Raw genomic sequence first — 26,779 nt, forward strand, 5'->3', positions numbered from 1 at the left:
ACAAAGCAACTGAAGACATACACACAGGTGGCTCAGGACAGGAATGTCACGACTCCACATCTCTCGCAACCCAAGTTCATGCTCTGTTGCCACCACAAGCAAACTATCATCTCCAAACACCTTGCTCAATATCGCTGCTCGCTGTGCGTGATTTATGGCGGGCACTGATTTTACCAGTGGAATGTTTTGTTTCTATTTAAACTGTTAGATGGGACAGGCACACTGGCTGTGTCACAAGTTAAAACATCACATTGAGTTGTACTTTCAAGATCATATTAAAATGCAAAACCATTTTGTATGCTCTCGTTAAGTAAAAATATTTTGAATCAATAATTTACAGCTCACTTTTAATTTTTCTGGAAAAGGCGTGCAAAACTGCGATACATGCACTGACACGTTTCCATATGAATTGTTTCAGCTCGAAGATTAAATGACACCATTTTTTCCCAGCAGTTAGGGCAGGAAAACAGCTATTACACAGCAACATCAAGAATGAGAAACGACCAAGGGTGGTGATGAATACTGCGGATACCTTTTGTGTTTCCGTCTCTTGCTCCATCTCTCACCCAGCCGTGGCCTGAACTGCAGTTGAACTGAGTCTCGTGGGATTCTCGCTCGGCCAGATCGTTAGCTGGCTGACCCAACAGGAAAGAGAAAAGAAGTGGAGACTTAGATGGGTGAAATGCAGAGGCATAAAAGGAGCGATGGGGGACACGAGGGCATTACTTCAGAACATGACAGAAATCTGGGACCCACTCATGCATGGGAGCTGTGTTGGGGAAAACATTTCTCAGCCTCACGTTTGCATTCCAATTTCTGAATATATAGCCTCTTTTCAGGTTACCAATAAAATCACTACCACAAATAACATGTTTAAGAAGAATTTTTTTTGTCTAGTCATTGATGGATTTGAGTTAAAATCAGAAAGGTCTACAGTAAGTTCAAACAACCTTCTATCCCCATTTACTGAGTTTAGACATCATAAGGTGAGATCACAAAAGTCAGTGGTGTAGTGGTCTCTGGAGAAGTGGGTATGTTCTCAATTTTCACATTTTTTTAATCAATCCAGAAAAACATCCTGTTTGGTGACATGTAAGAAAAAGCCATCGTTTGTACTTTCTCACAATAATAAAATTATCATGACTTGATTAGTAGCAGTGGTAACCCAAGCTAGCCAAAAAAGTTAGCCAATCTAATCAGCGCAGGTTGGAAATACCAGCCAATTAGAGGCCGAGGAAGGTGGGTCATAGCTTGACCATCCTTGAAGAAAGAATTCGTAATGGTTCACAGATATTACCGAACGGTGGCATCAGTGGGGATTTAGTCATTAGAAATGGGTATACGCAATGCTGACTGAAAAGAAGTGACTATCACCGTATACCAGTGTATACCTTGGACTACACCACTGACAAAAGTTAGCGTTTGCATCCATCCATGTATCGATTTAAGTAGTTTGTAGAGTCTGTCATTTGAAAACATGTCAAAGCCATCTTATCCCTGTCACTTCCGAACAATCCTGTCAACCAAGTTACACTTTTTTTTCTTTTTCTTTTTCAAATTTGGCTAGTTTTGAGGATTTTAAGACAGTATGGTAATATAAATGCTGTTTCAGTGCAGGAACTGAGTCCTATCACAAACCTATTTTTGAGTAAAATTTCCACCGCAACCATAAGAAGAAAAACATTGCCACCCATATTATCTGAAAATCTGTTATGTTCATTGACAGATGCAATCTGTATGTAATATTAAGATTAAAAGGGCTTGAATCAACATGAAATGATTTAGTTGATTCCACGGTGAGACAGGCCACCCAACTCCTAGCAACCCAACACAAGAATGGTGATAAACATTTGATTATACTTTTTTTTTTTGTATTTTATTTTGCTTTCTCTTTTCATTCATCATTTAATTTTCTTGTTGTATTATTCTTTTTTTCTTCATTTTCCCCTGAGAGTACCTTGCTTTGCCTCCCCCCTAAACTATTGGCAAAGTGCACAGGGAGCACAGCCTTCTTCTGTCAGGCCTCCACACCCCTTCTTCTGCTTCACAGGTAATTAAATGGATTTCCTGTCTCGTAGTCGGCAAGAGAACATGACCCTGCACTCTGCCGGAGCGTGTCCAAAGGCACTCCAGGGCCGGCTCCCTCCACCATCTGCATCTCGCTGTCCGAGCAGAGCAGTGGCCCTAAACAAACACACTCTACCCTGGGGACTGTCAGACCACAGGCTCCTTGACTTAACACACGCCACAGATACAGTGAACAGTAATGAACTATGAGGGGAGAAGGAGTTGTAAATAGTAAACTTAAATAAATAAATGAATAGATGACCTGAGTTGTATTATATAGTGGTAGTTAAGATGCTATGTAATCTATCCAGCAATTTAAAAAAAGCAGAAGCATTATTCCACATTATAGCTGAGGATACTGGATAATGTACTGTGTACAGTATATACTGTAATTAAAAAGCAAAAGTAGAACCCAAATGTCATACGTGTCGTCAACGCAGAGGAGGTGGTTGATAAATGGGGTGTACAGTCAACAAGCATGCAAGCCAGAAGCTCCCAAGGGCTTCACCTCATTGTCTTACCACAAACCCTTCTATTGTGAGAAACTCGATCCATCCGCAGAGGACGGAATGCACTTCACAAGATCCAAAGATTATCATCATGGGAGCACATCTTTCTCTCGTTTGCTTCACTTCAAACATCTTAAAACACAACTTCATAGTTGTGGCGCAAAAGCAAATTGCACTTGACAGTCCACTTTCAGGAGTTGGAGTGTACAGTAACTTTCCACAGCCTGTTATCAACATCAAGTGTGTGTTGACCTTAACCGTTTCCTTAGTGACAGTAAGAGTTTAGAAATCAACAAGACAAAAATTACATCAACAGTAGTGTTGGTACAGTAGGTATTTAATTCAAATGTAAAAAATGAACAGTTCAATCCATCCATCCATCTTCTTAACCACTTGACCTCACAAGGGTCGCGGGGGGCGCTGGAGCCTATTCCAGCTGGCTTCAGGCAGTAGGCGGGGTATACCCTGCCAGCCAATCGCAGGGCACACAGAGACGAACAACCATCCACACTCACATTCACACCTATGGACAATTAGGAGTGTTCAATTAACCTGCCATGCATGTCTTTGGAATGTGGGAGGAAACTGGAGTATGCGGAGAAAACCCACGCAAACACGAGGAGAACATGCAAACTCCACCAAGGAAGGCCGAAGCCCGGACTCGATCTCACGTCCTCTGCACTGGAAGGCGGACGTGCTAACCACCGTCAGCCACCATACCGCCCTGAAAATTTTAATATTATGTATTATTCTTTATATTAATGTCTTCAACAAAACATTGGGCCAACAGACTGCTTAGCACTATCACCTGTGGAGGAAATGCTATCTTGTCATTATTGTATATTGTTGGAAATTGATTTGTGGTTTTAATGATTCTCATTTTAACCTGGCTATTACATCTGCCCAATGGACTACTGATGAAAATTTGCTTAATTTGGCTAACTCGGGCACATTTACATTGTAAAATGTTGATTAATGTGCATTGTCCCTTTCAAATAAATAGATTCAATTTAAAATACACCCTAAAAACGGATTGGTCAAATTGATCAAAAAAAAGGTAAAATTTGACCAATCTAGCTGGTAGTTATGTGTCCGACAGATCCTTTGGTTAAAACAACCACTCTAGAATGTTAGGTGTTTTCAACCAATATACATTGGTGATTGGGCCAACCGATACAAATTGGTCATTCTGACAATGATATTGGTTAATCTGTGTTAAAGGCTGACATTTTTTCGGGAATCCCGCGGGTCACGGGATGAAAAAAAAAAAAGTACCACTGATTGTCCCACCTACCTAAGTGGGGTGAAATTTGTTCGCAGGGGCAGCGCTCAAGGAATCATTTGGGGATTTATCAAGATTTACTTTCTATTGCAACCAATTAAATTGGGTGTTTGGCTAACCCAAAAAAATTATATGCCTGTAGCCACCCGGAATCAAGCCAATATGATCTTAACCTACTAGATTGGTAGTTTTTTTTAACCAATCAATTTTTAGAGTGTATGAAAAACAAACAGAAGGGTTATTGACATTCTCGGGGAAGAATTAACAAATCACGATTGAGGTGAAATTGATATGGGAGAGGTAGATGATGCATTTATTTCCATAGCATCTAAATTACTTGACAAATATTGTCTTTGGGTGACTAACGGGATAAAAAAAAAAGAAGGAAAAAAAGACACACGGATAATTATAGACAATAATGGTTTAAAAATTCAGTAAAATTAAGAATTAAAGACAAAAGGGTATCGTAAAATCAAGAATCAAAGAAGATGAAAACTTGGGCGGTGTTGCGCTTATTTCCGAATCTGTACTTAATCTTAGTTCTCACTCTGGTAACGTCTTTAATACATTTGAAGTTCTCATTATGCGATCTACAACGTCGTTTTATCTCGTGGTTATTTATCATCCCCCTGGACTTTACTCTGGCTTTCTTGATGAATTTTCTGAACTTGTGGCCGACTTGGTAACTTACGCAGATAATATACTAATTATGGGTGACATTAAAGGGATTGCAACATGCAAAATCAACTTTTTGGAGCTTTTAGCCATGTCAAAAAAAAAAAAAAATTGCTCACCAAAAACATGACCAAAGTTGTGTTTTCCTCCATTCGCCCCTGCATGAGAAATTCTAGGTTATTCTGCTCTCCAAGCACCAGCCCCTCCCAACCTGAGAAAATGAGCTGTTGGCATGGTTTGACGTCATTGCGTGCGGCCCCACCCCCGCACCGCCTCTGCGGACTAAATGCACGCCCACTTTCTTTGAGACCGCCCTCCATGGGATATTGACAAAAGTAGCCTTTACCAATACACATTCTGTCCAGATGAATTCAGAGCAATCAATTATCCTTCACATTTGCAATGCCAAAGTGCAATGACAATTGGCCGTCTTAAAATCCCAGAAAAGGTTCTGGCTGACACTTGTGTAAACTACAAGTAAAACTTATTGCGTTGCTGTGCATAACTGCACGGATGGTATCGTGCTCAGCACGCTCCCCTTGTGAGTAGCAAGCTCGAGTTCCGCTCATGGTAAAAAATAAAAAAATATTCCTCTCTCTTCTCCCCTCCTCCACTACGATTTCTTGTGGCAAGGAGCGTTTTGTTTCAAATGTTTATTGAAGAATTGAACAGCCATCCAATTTGCACATGTAAAGAAAACACGGTTGTACTACAACGGCTGGCCGGTCTTGCAGAGCTCCTTGGCAGCAGAGCGGTGCGGCAACCACACGAGGCGAGGCGGGGTTTCATTGAACCGGGCGTTTACATTGAAATACATTAAAATACATTGTGATTGTGTCAACGGTAAGATGTCATCATTATATGCCTACAGGTAACTGTGGAAAGTCTTAAAATACCATGGTGTAGTCCCTTTAATATTCATATGAATTCTCCGTTAGAATTGTAGCATTTCAGACGATAATTGATACTTTTGGTGTTACGCAGATAATAAATGTAGCGACCCATAAAAATGGTAATACCTTAGATCTGGTATTGACCCGGGGTTTAGTAACTTCAAATGTAATGGTGTTGCCGTATACTACGGCTATGTCTGACCATTACTTTATTAAATTTGACGTTTTGGCTCATTGCCAACGTCGCAATCATAACCAAAGATACAGCAGCCGTAAAATTAGTTCTTCAACTACTTCTGCGCTCTCTGAGTTGCTACCCCTGGCAACTACGTCCTTTCCTTCTTATACTGGTTTAATAGATAATCTTACTAATAATTTTAATGCTGTTTTGTTAAATGTCCTCGATACTGTTGCTCCATTAAGAATTAAAACTCATCCGAAAAGGCTTACTCCTTGGTTTACAAAACACTTAAACAATGATATAGACAGCTTGAGCACAAATGGCGAGCAACGAAACTTGAGGTCTTTCGTCAAGCATGGTGCTATTGCTTGCATAAATATAAATAATATCTCACTTTAGCAAAAACGAATAATTTCTCTAAAATCATCGGTCTTAATAAAAATAACCTTAAAATTTTATTTGATACCGCAGCAATGTTAACGCAACACCAGCTGACATGGCAGAGCTCCCCGCATTCAGCACACAATTTTATGTAATTGTTTACACAAAAGATCCAGTTTATTAGCGATGAGATTATGGGCTATGTGCCTTAATCTCAGTTAAACCGCACACTTTCTGATGCGACCGGCAGCTAATAACTGTCCGACAACGCTCTCTTCCATCCATCCATCTTATTTCAATATAATATCGCTTGAAAACCTTACACATCTGCAGGGATGTGATTTTTCCGCTAATTCGCGGAATTCCGCTTTTTTTTATCTCCCCCCCCAAAAAAAAAAATTCTGATTTATTTATTTATTTATTTATTTATTTATTATTATTATTTTTTAAGTAGTTCATTGTGTATGCACATGACTCCGACAGATAACATCTTCTGCTATAACAAAGACTTATTTGTGGTATGCTCTAATATGAGTTACTTTTCATCTGGTCATGATACAATTATTTGTTCATGAAATTTGAACTCTTCAACATTGTTTGTGTGTTAACTTAGTAATCACATTAGTTAGATATGATGATATTCTCAGTGATAGTTTTTAAAAGCAAAGGCAGTCCAATGTTTTTGAATGTGACTGATTTTGAGTTGACTAAAACTGCCATTTTATATGGGATAGTTGGACCTAGCTGGGTGCCAGCGGCCCCCAGACCCCCGGCTAAATTTTCAGATAATTTCACTTTGGTCAAATCACATCCCTGCATCTGGTTAATGCGGCGAAACAAACAACTTGCTTGCTTGACCTGCTCCCGGGCAAACTGGTTATAGAATTGTTTACTATTTTTGGACCTTCTGTTTTAAATATTATAAATTTATCACTTTATACTGGCACTGTTCAAGTAGCTTTTAAAACTGCTGTTATTCAACCTCTACTTAACCTACCTAACCTCGATCGAGAAAGTCTCTGTAATTATAGGCCGGTATCAAATTTACTGTTTATTGCAAAAATACTTGAAAAGGTTGTTGCGCAACAGCTGAATGATTACATGGTTGCTAACAAACAATATGAACCTTTTCAGTCAGGATTCAGGGCCATTCACTCTACTGAGACAGCCCTTGCTAAAGTGACAAATGATCTTCTCCTAGCAATGGACTGCAATACCTCATCAATATTATTATTACTCGATTTTATAGCCGCCTTCGATACCGTCAATCATAACATACTATTAAAACGTCTCCAAACATGTAGGCTTAGCACTCTCGTGGTTTCGTTCTTAACTCTCAGAGAAAACGCACCGTGTAATCCATGGCAATGCGACCTCTGAGATATGTAACGTTACGTGTGGAGTCCCACAAGGGTTGGTACTTGGCCCTCTCTTGTTTAACATTTATATGCTTCCGCTTGGTGATATTATACATAAATATAACATAAACTTTCACTGTTATGCTGATGATACATAATTATATATGCCTCTACAAATAACCTCGACTACTGTATTGTATTACTCTCTGGTCTTCCCATGAGATGCGATTTCAAGGTTCTGTTACTTACATATAAAATACTACCTATCTCGTCGATTTAATAGTACCTTATTTTCCGACACGAAACCTTCCTTTGCAACACGCTGGGTCTTTTGGTGATTCAGAGCCAAAAAGAAATCCGCGGGTTCTAGAGCGTTTTCGATTCGGGCTCCAGTGCTCTGGAATGCCCTACCCTCGGAGGTGAGAGACGCTACCTCTTTAGAAACGTTTAAATCACGTTTTAAGACTCATTTCTTTACTCTTGCATTTGGCTGAATGATGTATACCTGGTGACTGCCGCTGCTTTCTTTCCCTCCCTTCACCTCGGCTTGGGAGAAGGAGTTAGGTGTTAATGACCGTTTTGGATGCTGGATTACGGGTTCTGTGCTGGTTGACCGGGATACGATCCGGGGAGGACCATCACCTTGAAGTTGCCGTCATGGAGATAGCTGCTCCGACCAACCGGGCTGGATTTGGATGAGGACCCACTTCCCTGACGTCTTCTTGCTGTGCTTCAATTTCTTCAATGGACTTTCGCACTATTCTAGTTAATACTGTTTAGTATCACAAACTATGTACATTTTTGCCCATTCGGCATCCAATGCAGCTTGATCATCTTGGAAGAGGGATTACAACATTTGCGCTACCTTCTCAAGGTTTATCATTTTTTGCCTGTTGGATTTTCTGTTTTGTTTTTCCTTGCCCTCTTGTGGTTCGATTGGGGGATGTCGTTGATATTTGTCAATTGCGGGCCTGTGGAGCCCTTTGGGACTCTTGTGTAATTAAGAGCTATATAAATAAACTTGACTTGACTAGTATATAAGATTTATAAACTTGTATAAACTTGTTTATGAGTAAAACTAGACTGGAAATGACTGGAAAGAAAAGGAATGAAGATTTAGTTGAAGTAAGACAGAATATACATTATGTGCAATATATGTGTGTGAATGAGAGGGATGGTGAAGGAATAGTGAGTCTAACAGGGAAAAAAGATAGCAAGGGCGGAGGACTTTAAAATACTTTAGGTCAACAGTCCAGAGCAATGGTGACTGTGGTAAGGAGGTGAAGAATCTGACCCAAGCAGATTGGAACAGGTTGAGGAAAGTGTCAGGTGTGTTAAATGTACAAGAGTGTCTGCCTAATAAGATGGTGTTGAAACCAGTCATGATGTACGTCTTGGACATACTGAAGAGATGACAGGAGGCAGATAGAGCTGGAGGTGGCATAGATGAGGATGTTGACGTTCCCTTTAGGAGCGACCCGGTTGCACAGGGTTGAGAAATGAGCTCATTAGAGCAATAGGCAGAGTTAGATGTTTTGGAGAGATCAAACTTAGATGGCTTGGACACATTCAGAAGAGGGATAGCGAGTATATTGGTGGAAGTATGATGAGGATGGAGCTGCCAGGCAAGAGAACTCTTGGATGACCAAAGAGAATGCTGATAGATGTTGAAAGGGAAGACATGAAAGCAGTTGCTGTTAGTGAATAGGATGCAGAAGATAGATTTACGTAGAAATGAACAAGGGAATTAACAAGAATTGTAATATATTTTTGTCTTTGTTATTATATTGTTTGAAAACATGAGGAGAAACCCATAAAGACACAAAGATATCAATCAGAACTTTGATTGGATGTCTATTCTCCTTCAATCTAATATAGAAAACTGCTTTCCTTTGACTTGTAGTTGGAAATATCTCGCCATCTTGTGGTGGCTACATCAGGTCTTATTATCATTTTGAGGCTAAATTCACCAAGTGTTGGCGATTCGCACCCGCACATTGAGCAATGTGATACATGAATTCTTTGAACGGCGAGGCTAAATAGGCTTGTAGGCAGTTTTATTTAGATAGCACATTTCAACCACAAGGCAACTCAATGGTAAATCATTTCATCTCTGCCAGGGAGCTTTATACTTTCATACCGCTAATTTTGTGCAAAGTTCTGATCAAAAGGTGCAACAATACCTCTGTCTCCAGATCCGGCAACGTCTAACACTTGTAGTGCTCACAGCCCAAGACGATGTCAGTCTGCCGCAGCTGCTGGGAGTAGAATTTGCCATTTCCTCGACCTTACGAGTCTGCCATTAGAAGGCAATTGAGGTGAACCAATAGAAAGCACTGCTTGGGCTCTGAATTCATTAAATGAAAGAGAGTGACGAGTCCCAAAAAGAGCAGTGAGGTGGCACAGGGCAACGCCACTCTGCTTTTTTCGCTCACCGTGACCGCCGAACATAAATCAGACAACGAGACACCGTCATCAAGACGGAGCACCCCTGGAGTCTCGCTACTAGTCAGGAAGGAGTATGCAAATGAGGACCTTGACCCAAATCAAATTCCAGAGCCCAGTCGTTAATTGCAAATTATAGACCCCAGCACCCCAATCAACAGCCTTTTGAGGGAATGATTTCTGTCTCTTTTTTGCAACTCTTGGAAAAATATTAAAGGGCAAGAAGTGGATGCACACAATCGCATGGAGTGGAGTGCGATCCTCTGCCAACACATGTCTGTCATGTTTACACGTGAGCAAAGTTGAGTATTAAACATTCAACGATGGGACTTGCCATCATGGAAATTAGGGATTTCCCAAAAAAATGGCATGTTCATACCAATTGTCTAGCTATACAGCAACTAAAAGCTTAAATAAAACTTCTGTGGAGACTGTTATCTTATTACCTGATTAGAAAACAGCTATATTTATTCAGCATTAATGCAACATGACAGGCCAGGAGACATTAGTTTGTTAAATGCAAATCCCCCCAGTGTTCTTCTATGTCTCCATTATTGTTTTGTCAAGTACCCTCCAGGCCCCAAGACTACAAATGAGTTCCAATTCTTAGTTTATTTTCTATTTTGTCTTATCACCTCAGCTGTTATAAAACAAACCACATTTACATATTCTCCACAAAAAGGTGAATTTCTTGATTTTGCAATTGAGTTGTGTGTGGTCACTTGTAGTACATTAAATCAGCAAAATAGCCTCGCGGTACCTCGTAATGCCGCTAATAACGTCACATAAGTGGCAAAATTTGAAGTAGAGATAGAAAACCTTCAAATGTGTAGAGGCCCACATACTGTATACATCAGTTTATCTAGAAATGCCTTTGCTTACTTGCTTTTTTCGTTCCAAACTCACAAACACAAGCAGTCTCACACACATTCATGGCACGAAATCAGGCAGTTGGGAGCTGTGAATGAAGCGATATTGTAACCTCAACCTATATGGCACTTTACCACTTTGGGTTCAGCCAAGGAATTATCCCCTCCAATAAATCCTGTTTGGAGGATAATCCTTTTCCCATCTTCTGGACGGACACTTTCTGTAATGAAATGGCCCCAGGTCCTTCCATGTAACCCAGTACCATCCTGGCCCTCTAACTCCGTCTGTCTCAGGGGAAAGGAGGGCTTACAGTGTGGCTCCAACCCCACTCAACCTCTGCTCAGCTTCAATGGCATTGTCACCTCACGCCTGCCCCCACATCTTACCCATCTTAACACAGCCAATACCTTTCCTTTTTCCAAGTGTAACTTCATTTCCTGTTGAGCAACCACTTCAAGAGTGGTCTTGACAACATTAGGACAAAGCTAAATGAATAACTAAGAATTTCACTGGTCATTTCATGTTTCAGCAACTTTCAACACTTCTATCAAGTAGACCCGGGATGGGCAACTGGCGCCCTATGGGCTTCATGCAGATTAATTTTCAAAAGTAATAATGTTTACTGTAGATGAGTAGTTTTAACAGTGTTCGGTGTTTTTTTTTTTTGGTGTGTGTGTGTGTGTGTGTGTTTTCTTTTGAGAGTAGGACTCGATACGTTTTTTACTTCTACCTACTCCCTTTTGAACATGTAAGCTGTGCTTAACTAGTTAGCACACATTGCTTCAGAGCAACTCCAACTCCAAAATTGTACTTCTCCACTAGAGAAGAAGAGTAGGGCCTGATAAGAAGTCAAAACAAAATTGGGTCAAGGAAATGGTGCAGGCATGAAAACAGGTCAGGAGTGAACAAGGTGAGAAACAATCAGACAAAAATGCATTTATAAATTTAAATGTTAAAAAATTTTATGGCGTCAAGAAAAAAAACATTTGCAAAAATGCAAACATATTTTCCAAATTTATTGGACCAAGGATGGATGTTGAAAAAACAGCATGCGCTGTGTTCAAGTAGGGATAGGTACCTTTTGCATTTGAACCGGTTTGGTTCCAATTGTCAGTATCAGGGTATCGATACCGTACTGAACAGTACCAATTTTCAGTACTTTTGTCCGGTTGTTTGTGGTAATAAATGTTCATTTATTTAGCAGTAATAATTTTATAAAATAACATTAACTTTAACAGTTATTGTTCAATAAATAAAATCTGACAAATAAGTTTAAAACACATGAGCTAGAGAGGAGAGAGTAAAAAAAAAAAATCAAGGTATAACATTAATAAAGTATAAATAATACCAAAAATAAATTATTACAAAGTGAGAACCAAAGTTCTTTACAATTAACAACATAAAAACAAAAATAAGCAGTAAAACAAGAACAGAAGATTAATAATTGTATTAATGTTGTTTTGGTTCCTTGTACAGTTGTTTAAACAAATTTTCAAGAAAGTGCCTGCTACACAGCGCGATGAATTCAAATCCACCTTAGAGTAAAATCTCTCAAAAAATGAAAAAATGGAATACGACGTGAATGACAACGAAGAGAATAATTGGGACTCAGGAGCAAACTTTATTTTATTGTATGATTCCGACACGGTTTGTAATGCATGCTAGTGCTAAATGTTGGCCACAAGATTTTGTTACCAATGTAATTATATAAATATGGCATAAATATGTGTATTTTTCTAAAATTCTCTAACATATTGTAACGATGGTAAAACCACACACCTTACAACGTTATTTGTATCGGTGGTTGAAGACTGACATCTGCTATGTCCGCGCCGGGGAGAGGCGGGGGACGACGCGGTGCTCTCCACACATGGCAAGCTAATGGTGGCGACATCCCAGCTGCTGCTCGGCCTCAGCACCAAGAAGTCCACGCACCAGGTGGGGCACCACGCTCAACCAAAGCATGCTAGGAACTGCAAATATTCACTCTCGCTGGGCTTGTCGGCGGTCAAATCTCTCTTGCTTCCACCCAAATCCTGAAATGTAGCATGAATGAAATCCAGCGTGAGTGAATGACGTCAGTACACTGGTAGTGCCTACACTGCTGCGTTCAAGTGTGCCATAGAAAATTACCAACACATCTACTCCAGCAAACTCACAACTTAAGACATGCTTTGGAACATGTCACCGTCTGATTTAACATGAATCAGTGCCGTCTTCGGTACCCATCCCACCTCGGAGGTCACTGATATACTGTGTCTTGGGTCACCCCTTCTCCCCGAAATATTTTCTGATTGGATCTGCACGATTCATGTAGGTGACCTATTTTGGTTTCAAAACGGCGAATTTCACCGACATGGAGGGATTTTCATGCCTGATGGTGTCTTTCAGGTAAAATAGGTTTACGCAAACCTTTCTGTCTAGTTTGCCAGCCATGTTAGTTTTCAACCTAAATCTCAAAAGTACCTAGTGTTTTGTTTTGTTTTCACAAGAACCGGTAGCAGTTTGTTTGAAGTTACTAAATTTGAGTCCTCCAAAAATGTGGAAGTAATCATTTCTTAAAAGTGTTATGAGTGTTTTAATTGGCGAGCTAGCCAGGCTATTAATTTGGCTATTTTGAATGACATGCAGGACTAACATACCGTCCTAACATATCGTAGAATAATATTAAAATCTTTCAGAGAGTTGATTTTTGTGAAAACATGCACAAAATTAGCTCTTAGACTTAATGTTGGTTTGCCGGAGTGGGGCTGGGTTGTGGTGGGCGGCGGGTGTGGGTGGGGGGGTCGTGGTAGGAGCGGGGGCTGTCAGCCAGTGGGGTGCCTTGTGGGCCTGCCGTGCCCCGTTCTGCTGTGTTGGGCTTGTCGCGCGGGCCGTGATGGGGTGGGGGACGCTCCGGACTCCTGGGTTTGCTCTCCGGCCATTGGCCCCTGCCGGGCCCGGGGGTTGTGCTTGCTCTGTCCTGACCGGGGTCGACGGCTCCCCTCTTTGGTGGAGGTTTTCATGCCGGATCCACCACACCAGCATCTACCGAAATTCAAACACAATCTGCTTCTTCCTCTGGTCGTTGAATTGGTGGAGGCTGATGTCTGTGGATCTCACTCTGCTTCTATCTATCCTTCCTTCCTTTCCTCAGTCTTTTCTTAGGTCTCTTGAGGTCTCCCTAATTTGTTGGAATTTAGATGTTTCTGGGGTTGGTGAAAGATTCTGGTTGGTAACCCGATGGGTAGTAGGTGATGTCTGGTTGGTGCTGGATTTCACTTTTCTTTATTTTCTTTGATCCTTCCTCGGTTCTCCTGACAACTTCACGACTGTAGCGGGATTCTGAAGTATTCGGTTTAGGTGAACGGTATGGGATGTTTAATAGGTATTAGGTAAATTAATGAGCACACACTCACACGCACGCACATATGCACAAACGCACACCCGCACACACAATAAAAAAAAGAAAAAAAAAAGAGAGAGAGAGAACAATGATGATGACATGTTGAAACTGTAAGATTATCAAATGAACAATACTGAGCTGTCTCAAAAAAAAAGGGAAAAATAAGAAGTATTCCAACGCTCTCCATTGTATTGTCACTAGTTTTGATATGCATTACCATTGTGTGTAGTTTATACTTTAACAAAGTGACAAAATGGTTTGTTTTCAAGTGTCCGATTTTGCACAAAAATGTCTTGTTTTGTTAATACAAAATACATTGAATTTTTTTTTATTTGTGATAGGCCCGGAGGCTGACGGTAATGGGCCCCTGCTGCTTTCACTGGCACACAGACTCCAACTTATTATAGCGCTTTGCACCCACTGGTTCCCACATGCTTCGAACCTTAGCTCCTCCGCAGTACAGCTGCCGCAGATTCCTCTCAGCTCCACTGCTTGCTCTATACTTTCTTTTGTTTTCCCTCCCCCTCTCTTTTCATTTCTCCGTCCCTCCTCCTGTTCGGCAAACGACGGAGCCAAGCTCATGCAATCTCTCCCGCGTCTGATGATCTAAGCCTGGGCAAACACCAGCAGAAAAACTTCTACTGCTGTAATGAGATGTCGTGCTGCGTCACATTCACTGTCTTTATTTTCCAAGAAGACGATTTTGCTTGTGTGCTGGGTTACTGGGCAGCAGGGGGCCTGTAGCTCACATTAAATAGCAGTAGGAAGCAACCTAAGTCAGGGTGGTTTGGGAGGTGTAAATGACATTGGTGGAGAGTTGAGGGGGAGCTCTCAGGAGCCAGAGATGGATGCAGGATGTGGGGCAGGGCTCTGGGAAGATCAAGCCAGGATTTTGCTACATAATTGGGCAGATCGGAGCAGCTGGCAAGCTGGGCAATGAAAGAGTGTAAACAATGCTGCGCATTGGAACACTGTCAGACTCCACCGCTCTATATTTATGTGCATGCCTTCAAAGCACATCGTCTCACATGAGTAATTAAACTTCCCGCATTAGACACATTTTTGATCATTTAACTAGGGAATAGTGTTTTATCCAAAGATTTTTTTCAAGTGACAAGGAGTGCTGACAATTGAAGTTTTAGGCAATTATTATGAGCGTTTGATCACTTGAGGAAAAGCATGGTGGCAATTTTGATAAAGTGTGTTCGTTTACTTGTTATATTATTGTAACTGATGACAATAGGTTTTTTTTGGTGTTTTTTTTTATGTGTTTTTTAAGCCTAGACTGGACCTGCTAGCAGCTGCTGCATTTTTTTCTGGCCTTGTCATCTCTTCTCTCACCCTCCCCATATCTGGTGCATGGACACCTGGCTGATACTGAGGCTGGGCGCCTGGAATCATCTCTCTGCTGTCATCATCAATGTCTGCCATGTGGCAAACTGCTTGCCTGCCAAGACTGTGAGCTAGTCAGCCATTTCACTCTGTTTCTATGATGCTGAGTGCCTCAACGGTCAGTGCACGTGTGCATATCATTTGAAAGTAACTTGCAAACTCCACTCTGGAGAAAATCAAAACACAGCTTTGGGTGTATATGTGCAGAATATATGTCACAATAAAGCAGTGACAATACATAATGAATACTGGACTGCTGGTCAAGGCAAAAAGAAAATACAGATTCACATCCACATGATATAGTCAATTGAGGTTTTGCACCTTTTCAGAAATAATGTTCTATTATGGCAACATTTTCAACCTGCTTAACAACCGACATTAACTCAGTGCAATAAGATATATGGTGCAATGTTGTGTGTGTGGAATATATGCAGCCGTGCTGTACATACTCATGTGTATATATATATATATATATATATATATATATATATATATATATATATATATATATATATATATATATACATATATATATATATATATAGGAGTGTGTGTGTGTGTATATGGGTGTGTGCAGTCCTCATGTATGTACTTCTCTACACATGTATACTTCTGGGAAGTCTTCTACTTATTGCTGCACTTCTTATTTAATTTTAATTTTATCTCTTTCTATTCTGTTTTTTTTTCTCTTTACTGTAAACTGCAGCTGGACGGAGTCCAGGAAAAAGTTCCCCACGGGGAAAATAAAAGTATATTGTATCGTATCGTAACCTATGTGTGAGCATCCGTCAGGTTAAACTATTAGGATGTCATCTGGGTGGCAAATCTGTTCCACAGCTTACACAGTGCATCATGGGACTACTTTATAAAAGTAACAAGACTGTTTCGGTTTAGATTGAAAGTATCTTACATCAACATGATTCATGCAAAAGGCAGCAAATGTCTAGAAGTGTTGTAGAGTACGAACAAGGTATCAGGAGGAGCCCTCTGAGTCACACTAAGTCATTCTGATTCTCATTCATAAGGGTGAACGAGAAGCCTTTGAACTGCATATGAATGCTGAAAAGTTTGGCCGACTGAGTCCAATGAATGCCCTGTCGATGACATGCCATGCAAGATAATACGTGATGTAAACATTGTACACCATATTTTGGATGTTTCATAGATTGAACGTTCTATCAGAAAGCCTTTTAAAGTAAATATTTTACGTTATTTCACTCACCAACATAATTAAAAAACATCAAATAAAATGTGGTATTATATTTTAGGAATTAAGTTAAAATAACGGTTTCTGTACGGGGGTGGCATCAGGAGCTGGCAGGTAACGTATCCATGTGCACATCAGGACCGCATACACTTCTCCACTAGCAGCACTCAAACAGGAGAACAGCTTTCTCAGTCAACATTGTACTCACTGAGGAATTTATTGTGTCAACTGTCATTATTGTGACATCCGCAGCAAATGTGACAAATATCCTTTGCTGATCACTGCTCTTCTCAACTCCTCAATGCATTTTTTTCCATTCCTCACCACCAAGACGGCAATCTGATGTCTGTAATCACACTGCTGGGGAGCGTTGGTTCCCCTCTCTGTTTAACCTATGTTCCCTATTAATCACGAGAGGCCAAACAATGCATCAATGAGCTTTAGTTTAGAGCTTTGATATCCTCACACAGGTTGTCCTTTCCATGTGTGGCCTGGGAATGTTAATCTTGGTGATGCACTAAGGTTTTCAATTAATTGGCATCATTAGTGCAGCAGTCGACCCATGGTGCAGAGAGACATGATAAATGGGCAGGTGGAAGGGTTGCATGCAAGTAATAGAGACCACTTGTTGTCTGGCAGGTGTATGAGAATGCAGGTTATCAGTAGCCCTGTTTGTGAAAGAAGGTGTGTATGGTACAGATTTTGACAACCAAACATACTGAAAGTATGAAACTGAACAGAAAGTAAATGTTTCATCCTCTCTGCTAACATCAGTGATGTAAAATTGATACAAGTACATGGTTTGGTCCATATACATTCTAATTTAATAAGCGTCAACTGGTGTTTGCACACTATTTAAGTGTGTAACTGTCAATCTGTCAAAAGTACAGTCGCAGTAAACAGGCACCATGTAAACAAAACACCAGTTCCGGGGACATCACACCATTTGATCCGAGTCCACAAATTATGATTCAATTATTAATTTGTCACAGCGCTCTATATGTATATTAGGGGTGTCAAAATTAGTGCATTAATTTTGAGTTAATTTAAAGTTAACGCTCGATTCACGATCACACCTTATTTGGAAAGCCTCTCCTGAAGGGAATTCCAGTCATGACGCAAGCAGAAATGTCCATGTCAAAATTACCCAATAGAAATGCACTGTACTACACTAGAGCTAAAACACACAATGTTTAAAGGGCAGAATGTTAGTGTGGAGGAGCCATTTGGACTGTGTAGCACTTTCACCGCTTTCCTGCTTTGGAGAAGGCACTCGGTTAGCCGTTAGCAACAAGCTAGGTTGCTCCAGCTCTCCAAGATGTGTCCGTGGCACTCTCAAACACTGTGAGAGCCAAGAACCGAATGGACCCCGTCATGTCAGTTGGAGTGACCCCAAGCTACTTGATCTTTAGATATGAGCCGTATTTTATTCAGCAACTCCAGAAAATAGCTCGTAAGTGTAACATATAGTTGTGTTCTTTCTTGGCTCGCTCGCAGTAGAGAGGCTCTGGCTTGAGGCTTGCAGTAAAGCGGTGTCACTTTACAATCGATGCGCATCCGAGAACTTAACAAAATAAAAGCATTCAACGTTGTTCAAAGGAGTCCCCATAACACAATTTACCAGTAATAAATTAAATAATAATGCATATATTTGTGGAACTGGCGTCAAGTTGTATTTTACAGTTTTTAAAATGTGCAGAATTTCACAAGTTACTTAATGTTAAAAATTTGTTAGCTCTTAATATGAAAAGAAAAATGTAATTTTTCTCTCACTACATGGCATAATTGCATTTGTAAGACAATGGTGCCAGCTCAGTGCATTTTTATTTTCAAATTATGCACATTTTTAAAACTGGAAAATACAACTTCACCCCAGTCCCCACAAATATATGCATTGTTATTTAATTTATTACAGCTAAATCGTGTTACAGTGTACTCCTTTGCACAATGTTAAATGCTTTTTTTGTTAGGTTCAATACGGATGTGCATTATAAATAAATAACACAACTTTATACAAAGGAACCAGAAACGCTCAACGAGTTTATTCATAATAAGAGCAATCTAATTGTAAACAAGAAGTAACTTGTGAACTTCTGCACATTTTATAATTGTAAAATACAACTTGACGCCAGACCCCCAAAATGTATTCTGTATAATTTCATTTATTACTGCTAAATTGTGTTATAGACTCTTTTTCACGACGTTGAATGCTTTTATTTTGTTAAGTCCTCGGCTGCGCTGTGACGCCGCTCTACTGCAAGCGAACACATCGACACTTCCACTTGAACCCTTATGAGCTATTTTGTGGAGTTGCTAGGTAAAACATGCTTCACATCTTTCTTCTTTTTTTTTTTTCTGGAGAGCTCAGTATTGTTCATTCGATTTGACATGTCATCATTGCTCTCCTTTATTTATTTATTTATTTTTTATATATATATATATTTTTTTTGTATGTGGGTGAGTATGTGTATGTGCGTGTGTGTGCGTGCGTGCGTGCGTGCGTGCGAGTGTGTGTGTATTCATTAGTTCACCTAAAACCTATTAAAAAAAATCCCATACTAATAATATAATATAATAATAAATTTTGCCAAATGCAGAAACATCAATGTAAGTTATCACGATGTGGTGGCTCTCGCTAACAGGCAGAATTAAGTAACCAGAATTAGGTTAAAAAATTCTATATACGTAGACCATGTTTCTATAAATTTTGATATTTGTTTTTTATTTGAGGCAGATATTTTTTCCATTAAAATCTGATTTATGAGGAGGTTAGACCATTGGTCGATATTCAGAGATTGTTTATTTTTCCAGTTAACAAGAATTGTTTTTTTTGCGATAGTAAGGGCTACATGTGGTAAGTCAGTTGTTGTTAGGTCACCTAGGAAACACAAGTTTGGAGATAAAGGTATCCTACAATCCAAGATAGTGGAGAGTTTATCTAAGACTTTAGTCCAGAAATACATAACCGCGTGCTGTAGTACATAACCATAAAGCATGAACATAAGTGTCTGTAGTGTTTTGTAAACATTGGAGACAAATGTCGGAGTCTGAGAGTCCCATTTTCTTTATCATATATTGAGTAATGTATGTTCTGTGAATAATTTTATATTGGATAAGTTGTAAATTTGTGTGTTTTGTCATTTTAAATGCGTTTTCACAAACTTGAATCCAAAAGTCAGATTCCGGTGCTATAGACAAGTCTGTCTCCCATTTCGAGATGGGTAAAGACATTTTATCAGTATATGAAAGTAATTTATATATTTTTGAAAGTTTTTTTGTTGTTGTCGGAGAAAGCTTGTTAATATCTTTAGCTAAAACAGGCGGTTGGAGCATACCCCGAAGTGTTGGAATTTTTTTCTTTATCATATTTTTAACTTGTAGAAAATTTCCGTTTTTTATTTTGTATTTTTGGAGCAAGGATGTATATGATATTGTGGTGGACTTTAGGACCATGCCTCTCACCCAGCAGGCATACAGCAGGGGGCGTGTTGATGGAAATGTTTGTTGGCGTGATATTCGCCATTCGGTTGTTGGCAGTGAAAATAAAGACGTGTTTACCAGTCAGTCGTGTATGCTCCTTACTACTGCCATATTGGTGACCCTGACGTGAGAAGATGTTTCGAGAAGTGAAGGAAGAGGTGTCCTCCTCGGCCATGTCGCCCCAACTCCCGCAATTTGCAGCCGTCGCCGCTACCGCGAGGCTGCCGGAGTTCTGGCAGAGCGACCCGGCCTCGTGGTTTCAGCATGTTGAAGCGCTTTTCCACTTGCGAGGAATCATCGCTGATGAGCCAAGGTATTACATGGTCGTGGCGGCCCTCGACCAACTGACTACACGTCGTGCTATGCAGCTATTGCGCGCGCCTCCGCAGAGCGGGAAATACACCGCGCTCAAGCAACTTCTGCTTAGGAGGTTCAGTTTGTCGGACTCGGAGAGAGCAGACGGACTCCTTTCTCTGCCCGGGTTGGGCGATGGCACAGCAGTGGCCCTCATGGACAGGATGCTGTCGTTGTTAGGCTCGAATGAAGGCGGATTCATTTTCCCGCACATTTTCCTCCGACAGCTACCGCTTACGGTACGCGCGGTGTTGGCTAACTCCGCTTGCCTGGCGTCCCGCGATTATCGGGCCTTGGCCGAAGAAGCGGATCGAGTGTTGCTGGCTACGAGACGACTCGTCGTGCAAAGTGTGGCAGCCGATCACCTCCTGGAGGAGACGCCGGACGCGGGCCCGACGGTGGTGGCCGGAGTGGCGACACGGAAGCGGCGCGACAAGCCCCTCTGTTTCTTCCACCAGCGGTTTGGCGTGAAGGCTAGGCGTTGTGTTCCTCCCTGCACCTTCGAGGCTCCGGGAAACTCCAACGCCGTCGTTCCATAGCGGCTGTGGGCGCCGGTAATGAAAGTGAGCTGCTCTTTATCACGGACTCGTCATCAGGGAGACGTTTCCTGGTGGACTGCGGGTCGCAAGTTAGCCTGCTTACACTGACCGCCGCGGACAAGGCGGCCAGTGGCAGCGGACCGTCCCTGTGTGCAGCTAACGGCTCGCCCATCATCAGTTTTGGTTCCAGGCTGGTGACTGTGTGCTTCCATGGACGTGAGTTTCAGTGGAACTTTATTGTTGCTTCGATCACGGTTCCAATTATTGGCGCGGATTTTCTGTGTGCGAATGGACTGCTTGTTGATGTTGCTAACCGCCGTTTGATTGACGCTGTTTCTTTCGCCACTTTCCCATGTGAGGCTGGGGGACTCGGACCATTAGCACACGCAAATTTTTTGGCATCGGGCGACGTTTATCAGCGTTTGCTGTCCGATTTTCCGTCGTTGACAACTCACGCCTTTTCCACCGCCGATACTAAGCACGGGGTGGAGCATTTCATCCCCACCGTTGGCCCGCCAGTTTTTGCCCGCGCGCGCCGACTTGACGCGGCCAAATTGGCAATTGCGAGGGAGGAGTTTGCTACAATGGAGCGTTTGGGGATTGTCAGGCGTTCTAACAGCCCGTGGGCTTCGCCCTTACACATGGTGCCTAAAAGCGATGGTTCTTGGCGGCCTTGCGGTGATTTTCGTCGGCTAAACAGTAATACTACTCATGACCGTTACCCCATTCCACACATTCAGGATTTTTCTGCGCGTCTGGCTGGCACCACGATTTTTTCTAAGGTGGATTTGGTCCGTGGCTATCACCAAGTGCCTGTGCAGCCGTTAGACGTGCCCAAAACGGCAGTGATAACCCCGTTTGGGCTTTTCGAATTCCTGCGAATGCCTTTTGGCCTTAAAGGGGCAGCACAGACTTTCCAGAGATTGATGGACTGTGTTTTGCGCGAGCTCGACTTCGTGTTCGTCTATCTTGATGACATTTTAGTGGCCAGTCCTTCACCGGAGGTACATCTGTCGCACTTAACGCAGGTTTTCAAGCGCCTCGATTCGCATGGCCTAATCGTCAATCCGGCTAAGTGTCAATTCGGTCTTACTGTGATTTTTTGGGACACTGTATATCGGCGCAGGGTGCAGTTCCCTTGCCTGCCAAGGTACAGGCAGTGATTGATTTCCCCCGCCCAGCCTCGGTTAAGGCGCTGCAGGAGTTCTTGGGCATGGTTAATTTTTATAAACGCTTTCTTCCACGTGCGGCCCACCTCCTGCAGCCTCTTTACAGGGCCTTGGGGAACAAGAAGGCTAAAGACCCCCTCGAGTGGTCTCCGCAACGAGCACAGGCGTTTCAGCAAGCGAAGGACGCCCTCGCGAGCGCGGCCCTCCTCGTCCATCCGATCTCCACTGCGCAGGTGGCCTTGACTACAGATGCGTCCGATATAGCTGTAGGGGGAGTGGTTGAGCAACTCGTGGCGAATGTGTGGCAGCCCCTTGCGTTTTTCAGTCGTAAGTTGCGGGATAACGAACGCAAGTATAGCGTTTTTGACAGGGAGTTGCTGGCGCTGTATCTCGCAACGCGACATTTTCGTTTCCTCCTTGAAGGGCGCCGTTTCACGGCTTATGTGGATCATAGACCGCTTACGTTTGCGATGTCAAAGGTTACTGAACCGTGGTCGGCCCGCCAGCAGCGCCACTTGGCGGCCATTTCCGAATTCACGACGGACGTTCGGCATGTGGCCGGTAAGTGTAACCCTGTGGCTGATTGTTTATCGCGCGCGTTTGTGTGTCCGGTCCAGCTCGGGGTTAATTTTTCCGAGATGGCTTCGGAACAGCCCGACGACCCTGACATCCGCAACCTCAGGGAGGCAGGTACGGCTCTTAGACTGGAAGAGGTGGTGATGCGCGAAGGCGATCCCTCTCTCCTCTGCGATATGTCCACAGGCTGCCCTCGGCCTGTGGTTCCTTTGGGATGGCGTCGGAAAGTTTTTGACTCTATCCACTCCCTCTCACACCCTGGCGTCCGGGCGTCGGTCAAGCTGGTTGGTGCCAAGTTTGTCTGGCCTGGACTGCGTAGGGATGTCAGGGAGTGGGCGGCGGCGTGCGTGGCTTGTCAGCGTGCCAAAGTTCACCGGCACACCAGGGCGGACCTCGAACCTTTTCCGATTCCTGCTAGGCGTTTCGACCACGTGCACGTTGATCTGGTAGGCCCCCTCCCTCCGTCGCAGGGTTTTACGCATCTGCTCACTATGGTGGATCGGACCACAAGGTGGCCGGAAGCTGTTCCCCTGTCCTCCACAACTTTGGTGGACGTAGCCCGCGCGTTCCTGTCGTCGTGGGTCGCGCGTTTTGGCACGCCGTCTGATATCACCTCGGATAGGGGGCCCCAGTTTGTGTCTGGACTTTGGTCTGCCTTAGCGGAGTCCTTGGGTGTGCGGGTACACCGCACTACTGCCTACCACCCACAGGCTAACGGGTTGTGTGAACGTTTTCACCGGTCGCTTAAAGCCGCGCTGCGGGCTGCGCTTTCCGACGGTAACTGGGTCGATCGTCTTCCTTGGGTTTTGCTTGGGTTGCGTTCGGCTCCGAAAGAGGATCTTAACGCCGCCCCGGCCGAGTTAGTGTTCGGTCAGCCTCTTCGCGTCCCGGGTGAATTTCTGCCCGAAGGTCCCGACGCGCGGCCCTTTCTATCGGGGATGCCCTTGACTCCTGCACCGGTTCACCACTGTGTTCCTAAGGTTTTTGTACCGTCGACACTCATGTCTGCCCGTTTTGTTTTTGTGCGCCACGATGCCCACCGGTCGCCCCTCATGCCACCGTATGACGGCCCGTTTCGGGTGCTTGAGCATGGGGTTAAATATTTTGTGCTTGATATGGGTGGGCGTAGGGAGTCGGTTTCGTTGGATAGGCTCAAACCAGCTCATTTGGTTGTAGGCAAGGTGCCGTTGCCTGCTTGGGTCCCTCGCCGTGGTCGTCCTCCGGAGCTCCCAGCCTCGTTTCCGCACGATGATGTTGAGTGTTCTCCTGCTGCCTTTTCGACTGTCCCCCCTGCTCAACAGGTTTCATCTGCTCCGCTGGGAGATGGACTGCGTAGTCGATGTGGTAGGCTGGTGAAGCCCCCTGTGAGGTTTTCTGTTTGAGTGCTCTTCTGGGTGTTCGGGGGGGGCCTGTGTGGTGGACTTTAGGACCATGCCTCTCACCCAGCAGGCATACAGCAGGGGGCGTGTTGATGGAAATGTTTGTTGGCGCGATATTCGCCATTCGGTTGTTGGCAGTGAAAATAAAGACGTGTTTACCAGTCAGTCGTGTATGCTCCTTACTACTGCCACAATATAAACATATTATCTGAGAAGAGATGGTGGAGATGTGTAATTCCTTTCTGCTCCCACACACCTAAATAAAACGGTTGGTTTTGTTGGTTTTTGAACATGATCAAGTGGCTTAAGGTCACTCCAAGTGACAAGACGGCGTCCATTCGGCTCTTGGCTTTCACAGGGGTGAGAGCCACCTCTTGAAGAGAGAGCTGGAGCAACGGTTAGCTCGTTCTAACGGCTAACTGAGTGTGTTCTTTTAAAGCAGGAAACGGGTGGAAGTGCTACACAGTCCAAATGGCTCCTCCACGCTAATATTCTGCCCCTTAAACATTGTGTGTTTTATCTCTAGTGCATTTCTCATGGGTAGTTTTGGATGGAGGACCAAAAGTTCCAAAATTGAATAAATGAATACGCCATTAAATAATTAAATAAATGCGTCATGAAATAATTAAATATGGAATTAAATAAACCAATAATTAAATAAATGGGTCATTAATTAAATTACCTATATATATATATATATATATATATATATATATATATATAATTATTTCTGTATTTATTTATTTCATGTTCCTGTGTTACAGCGTTTCATGAATTTATTTTATCTGTCAAACTGGCCTGTCAAAGTTAGTGGGCGGGGCTGATTCACTCAAATCTTGCCTAATCGACTGCTTCGGCCTGAAGAGGTTAGAAACATGGCGGCTACGGTGATTAATTTTTTTTGCTGATATAGAGTGATCGAGGCTTGTTATTGTGCAAAACCGACATAAAAATAAAAGCGACATTTCTACTAATTCGCTAACGTACAGTTTTGACTGACAGTTTTGTCGGTGTTTCCATTGAAGAGTGATTTGCTTCTAAGGGCGTAGTTCTCGTAATGTCCCGCCTCGACTCTTGCGAGATCTCGCAGTTCTTACGCCTAACGGCTCCTTGTGAACGTCATGAGAATAAATAGTATGCGTGTATGGAGCCGCGGCAGCTTTGGCTCAATAAGACTTGTTGTCCCCTCAAGAAGCAATTCAGACACAAAAGCGAGTTGCCCTGTACTTCCAACTCCCTTTTCATCCTTTTACTGGGCGGGGTCACATGACTACAGGAAATGCAAAAAAAGTGACTTCCATTTCAACACGTCTCAAAAAGCACCTCATGAGAGCGTAAATATGAGTCTAATGGTAACGCACCTATTGAGGTCAATAGCGCCACCCAGCCTCTTGAATTGTGTTTACTAGCTACTCATTCTGTATTAATTCATTATTCTGAAATGGATTTGCCTTGACTTGGTGAGCAGGGTGACCAATCAGGTGTAAGGACCTGCCCACCAAATTTTGATGGGTGAGTTTGACAGATAAAATAAATTCATGAAACGCCGCAACACAGTGACCATGAAATAATTAATTAAATAGAGTAATAATTATATATATATATATATATATATATATATATATATACAAATAATCAAAGGTAATTTCATTAATTTAATGACACATTTAATAACACATTGATTGATTTAATTCCATATTTAATTAATAAATGAAACATGAAACATTTATTTAATTAATGACACATTTATTTAATTATTTAATGGTGTATTTATTAATTAAATTTTGGTACTTTTGGTCCTCCATTGTTTTGACGTGGACGTTTCTGCTACGTCGTGACTGCAATTCCCTTAGTTGAGGCTTTCCAAATAAGGGGCAGTCGTTAATCGAGCGTTAAAAAAAATTGTGCCGTCAAAGGCACTTTAAGTTAATGAGATATATATAAAGTGATATATATATATATAAAGTGATATATATATATATATATATATATATATATATATATATATATATATATATATATAATGTCAGCAGAATAACGATGTTTTGATGCACCTATTTCTTGCATAGCATCATCATGAATTTATTTGCGGAGAAGATGCACCTTATGAAATATCTATTACAGCCATTTTTCTCAACACATTGCACATCCAACCCTTCTCCACACTCATTTCACAGGTGTCATAAACGGAACAGTTGTTCTCAGTGTCATCACAACCCTCGGGCTATGCAGTGCCCGCGCACCATGGAGCAGGAGGTGGCGGCAGGAGACTGACAGTAAATGTTATGCTATGAGAATAAAGTCAAAAGCTGATCTTGCAAGGTAAGGGAAGCCAATTGTCCCCGTTAATGTCTGCATTGTTGCAATATCCATTGGAGAGCATGCATGCACGCTTAATTTTACAGTGCACTCTTGTCAGGCAATAGCAGCTCATTTGTGGACATCATTAATACTCCACTCATTTCCCAGGGTGTAGCTGCTGGGGTCAGAGGTTAGCAGTTTTGCCAAGGAAAGGAGGCGAGAAAGAGAGAGAGGAGGGGGAAAAAATCTATGCACGGCTCCTTTAAGAGCAGCATTTGAAGAAGCTGCCAAGTCAATAAGCAGAGGGTTTAGAGTGAGCAGTTGGGAGCCAGCATT

General features: G+C 42.3%; 1 protein-coding gene across 1 annotated transcript in view; it reads right to left on the reverse strand.

Moving 5' to 3' along the window:
- The window catches only part of LOC144056607 (uncharacterized), a 60,072-nt gene extending 39,904 nt beyond the window's left edge, over positions 1–20,168 (reverse strand). The window contains exon 1 of the mRNA XM_077573553.1: positions 20,108–20,168. Within this exon, the coding sequence (XP_077429679.1) occupies positions 20,108–20,168 (61 nt within the window). The remainder of the gene's footprint in view (positions 1–20,107) is intronic.
- Positions 20,169–26,779: the final 6,611 nt, after the last annotated feature.

Source organism: Vanacampus margaritifer, chromosome 8 (assembly GCF_051991255.1).
Source record: "Vanacampus margaritifer isolate UIUO_Vmar chromosome 8, RoL_Vmar_1.0, whole genome shotgun sequence".
NCBI lineage: Eukaryota > Metazoa > Chordata > Actinopteri > Syngnathiformes > Syngnathidae > Vanacampus > Vanacampus margaritifer.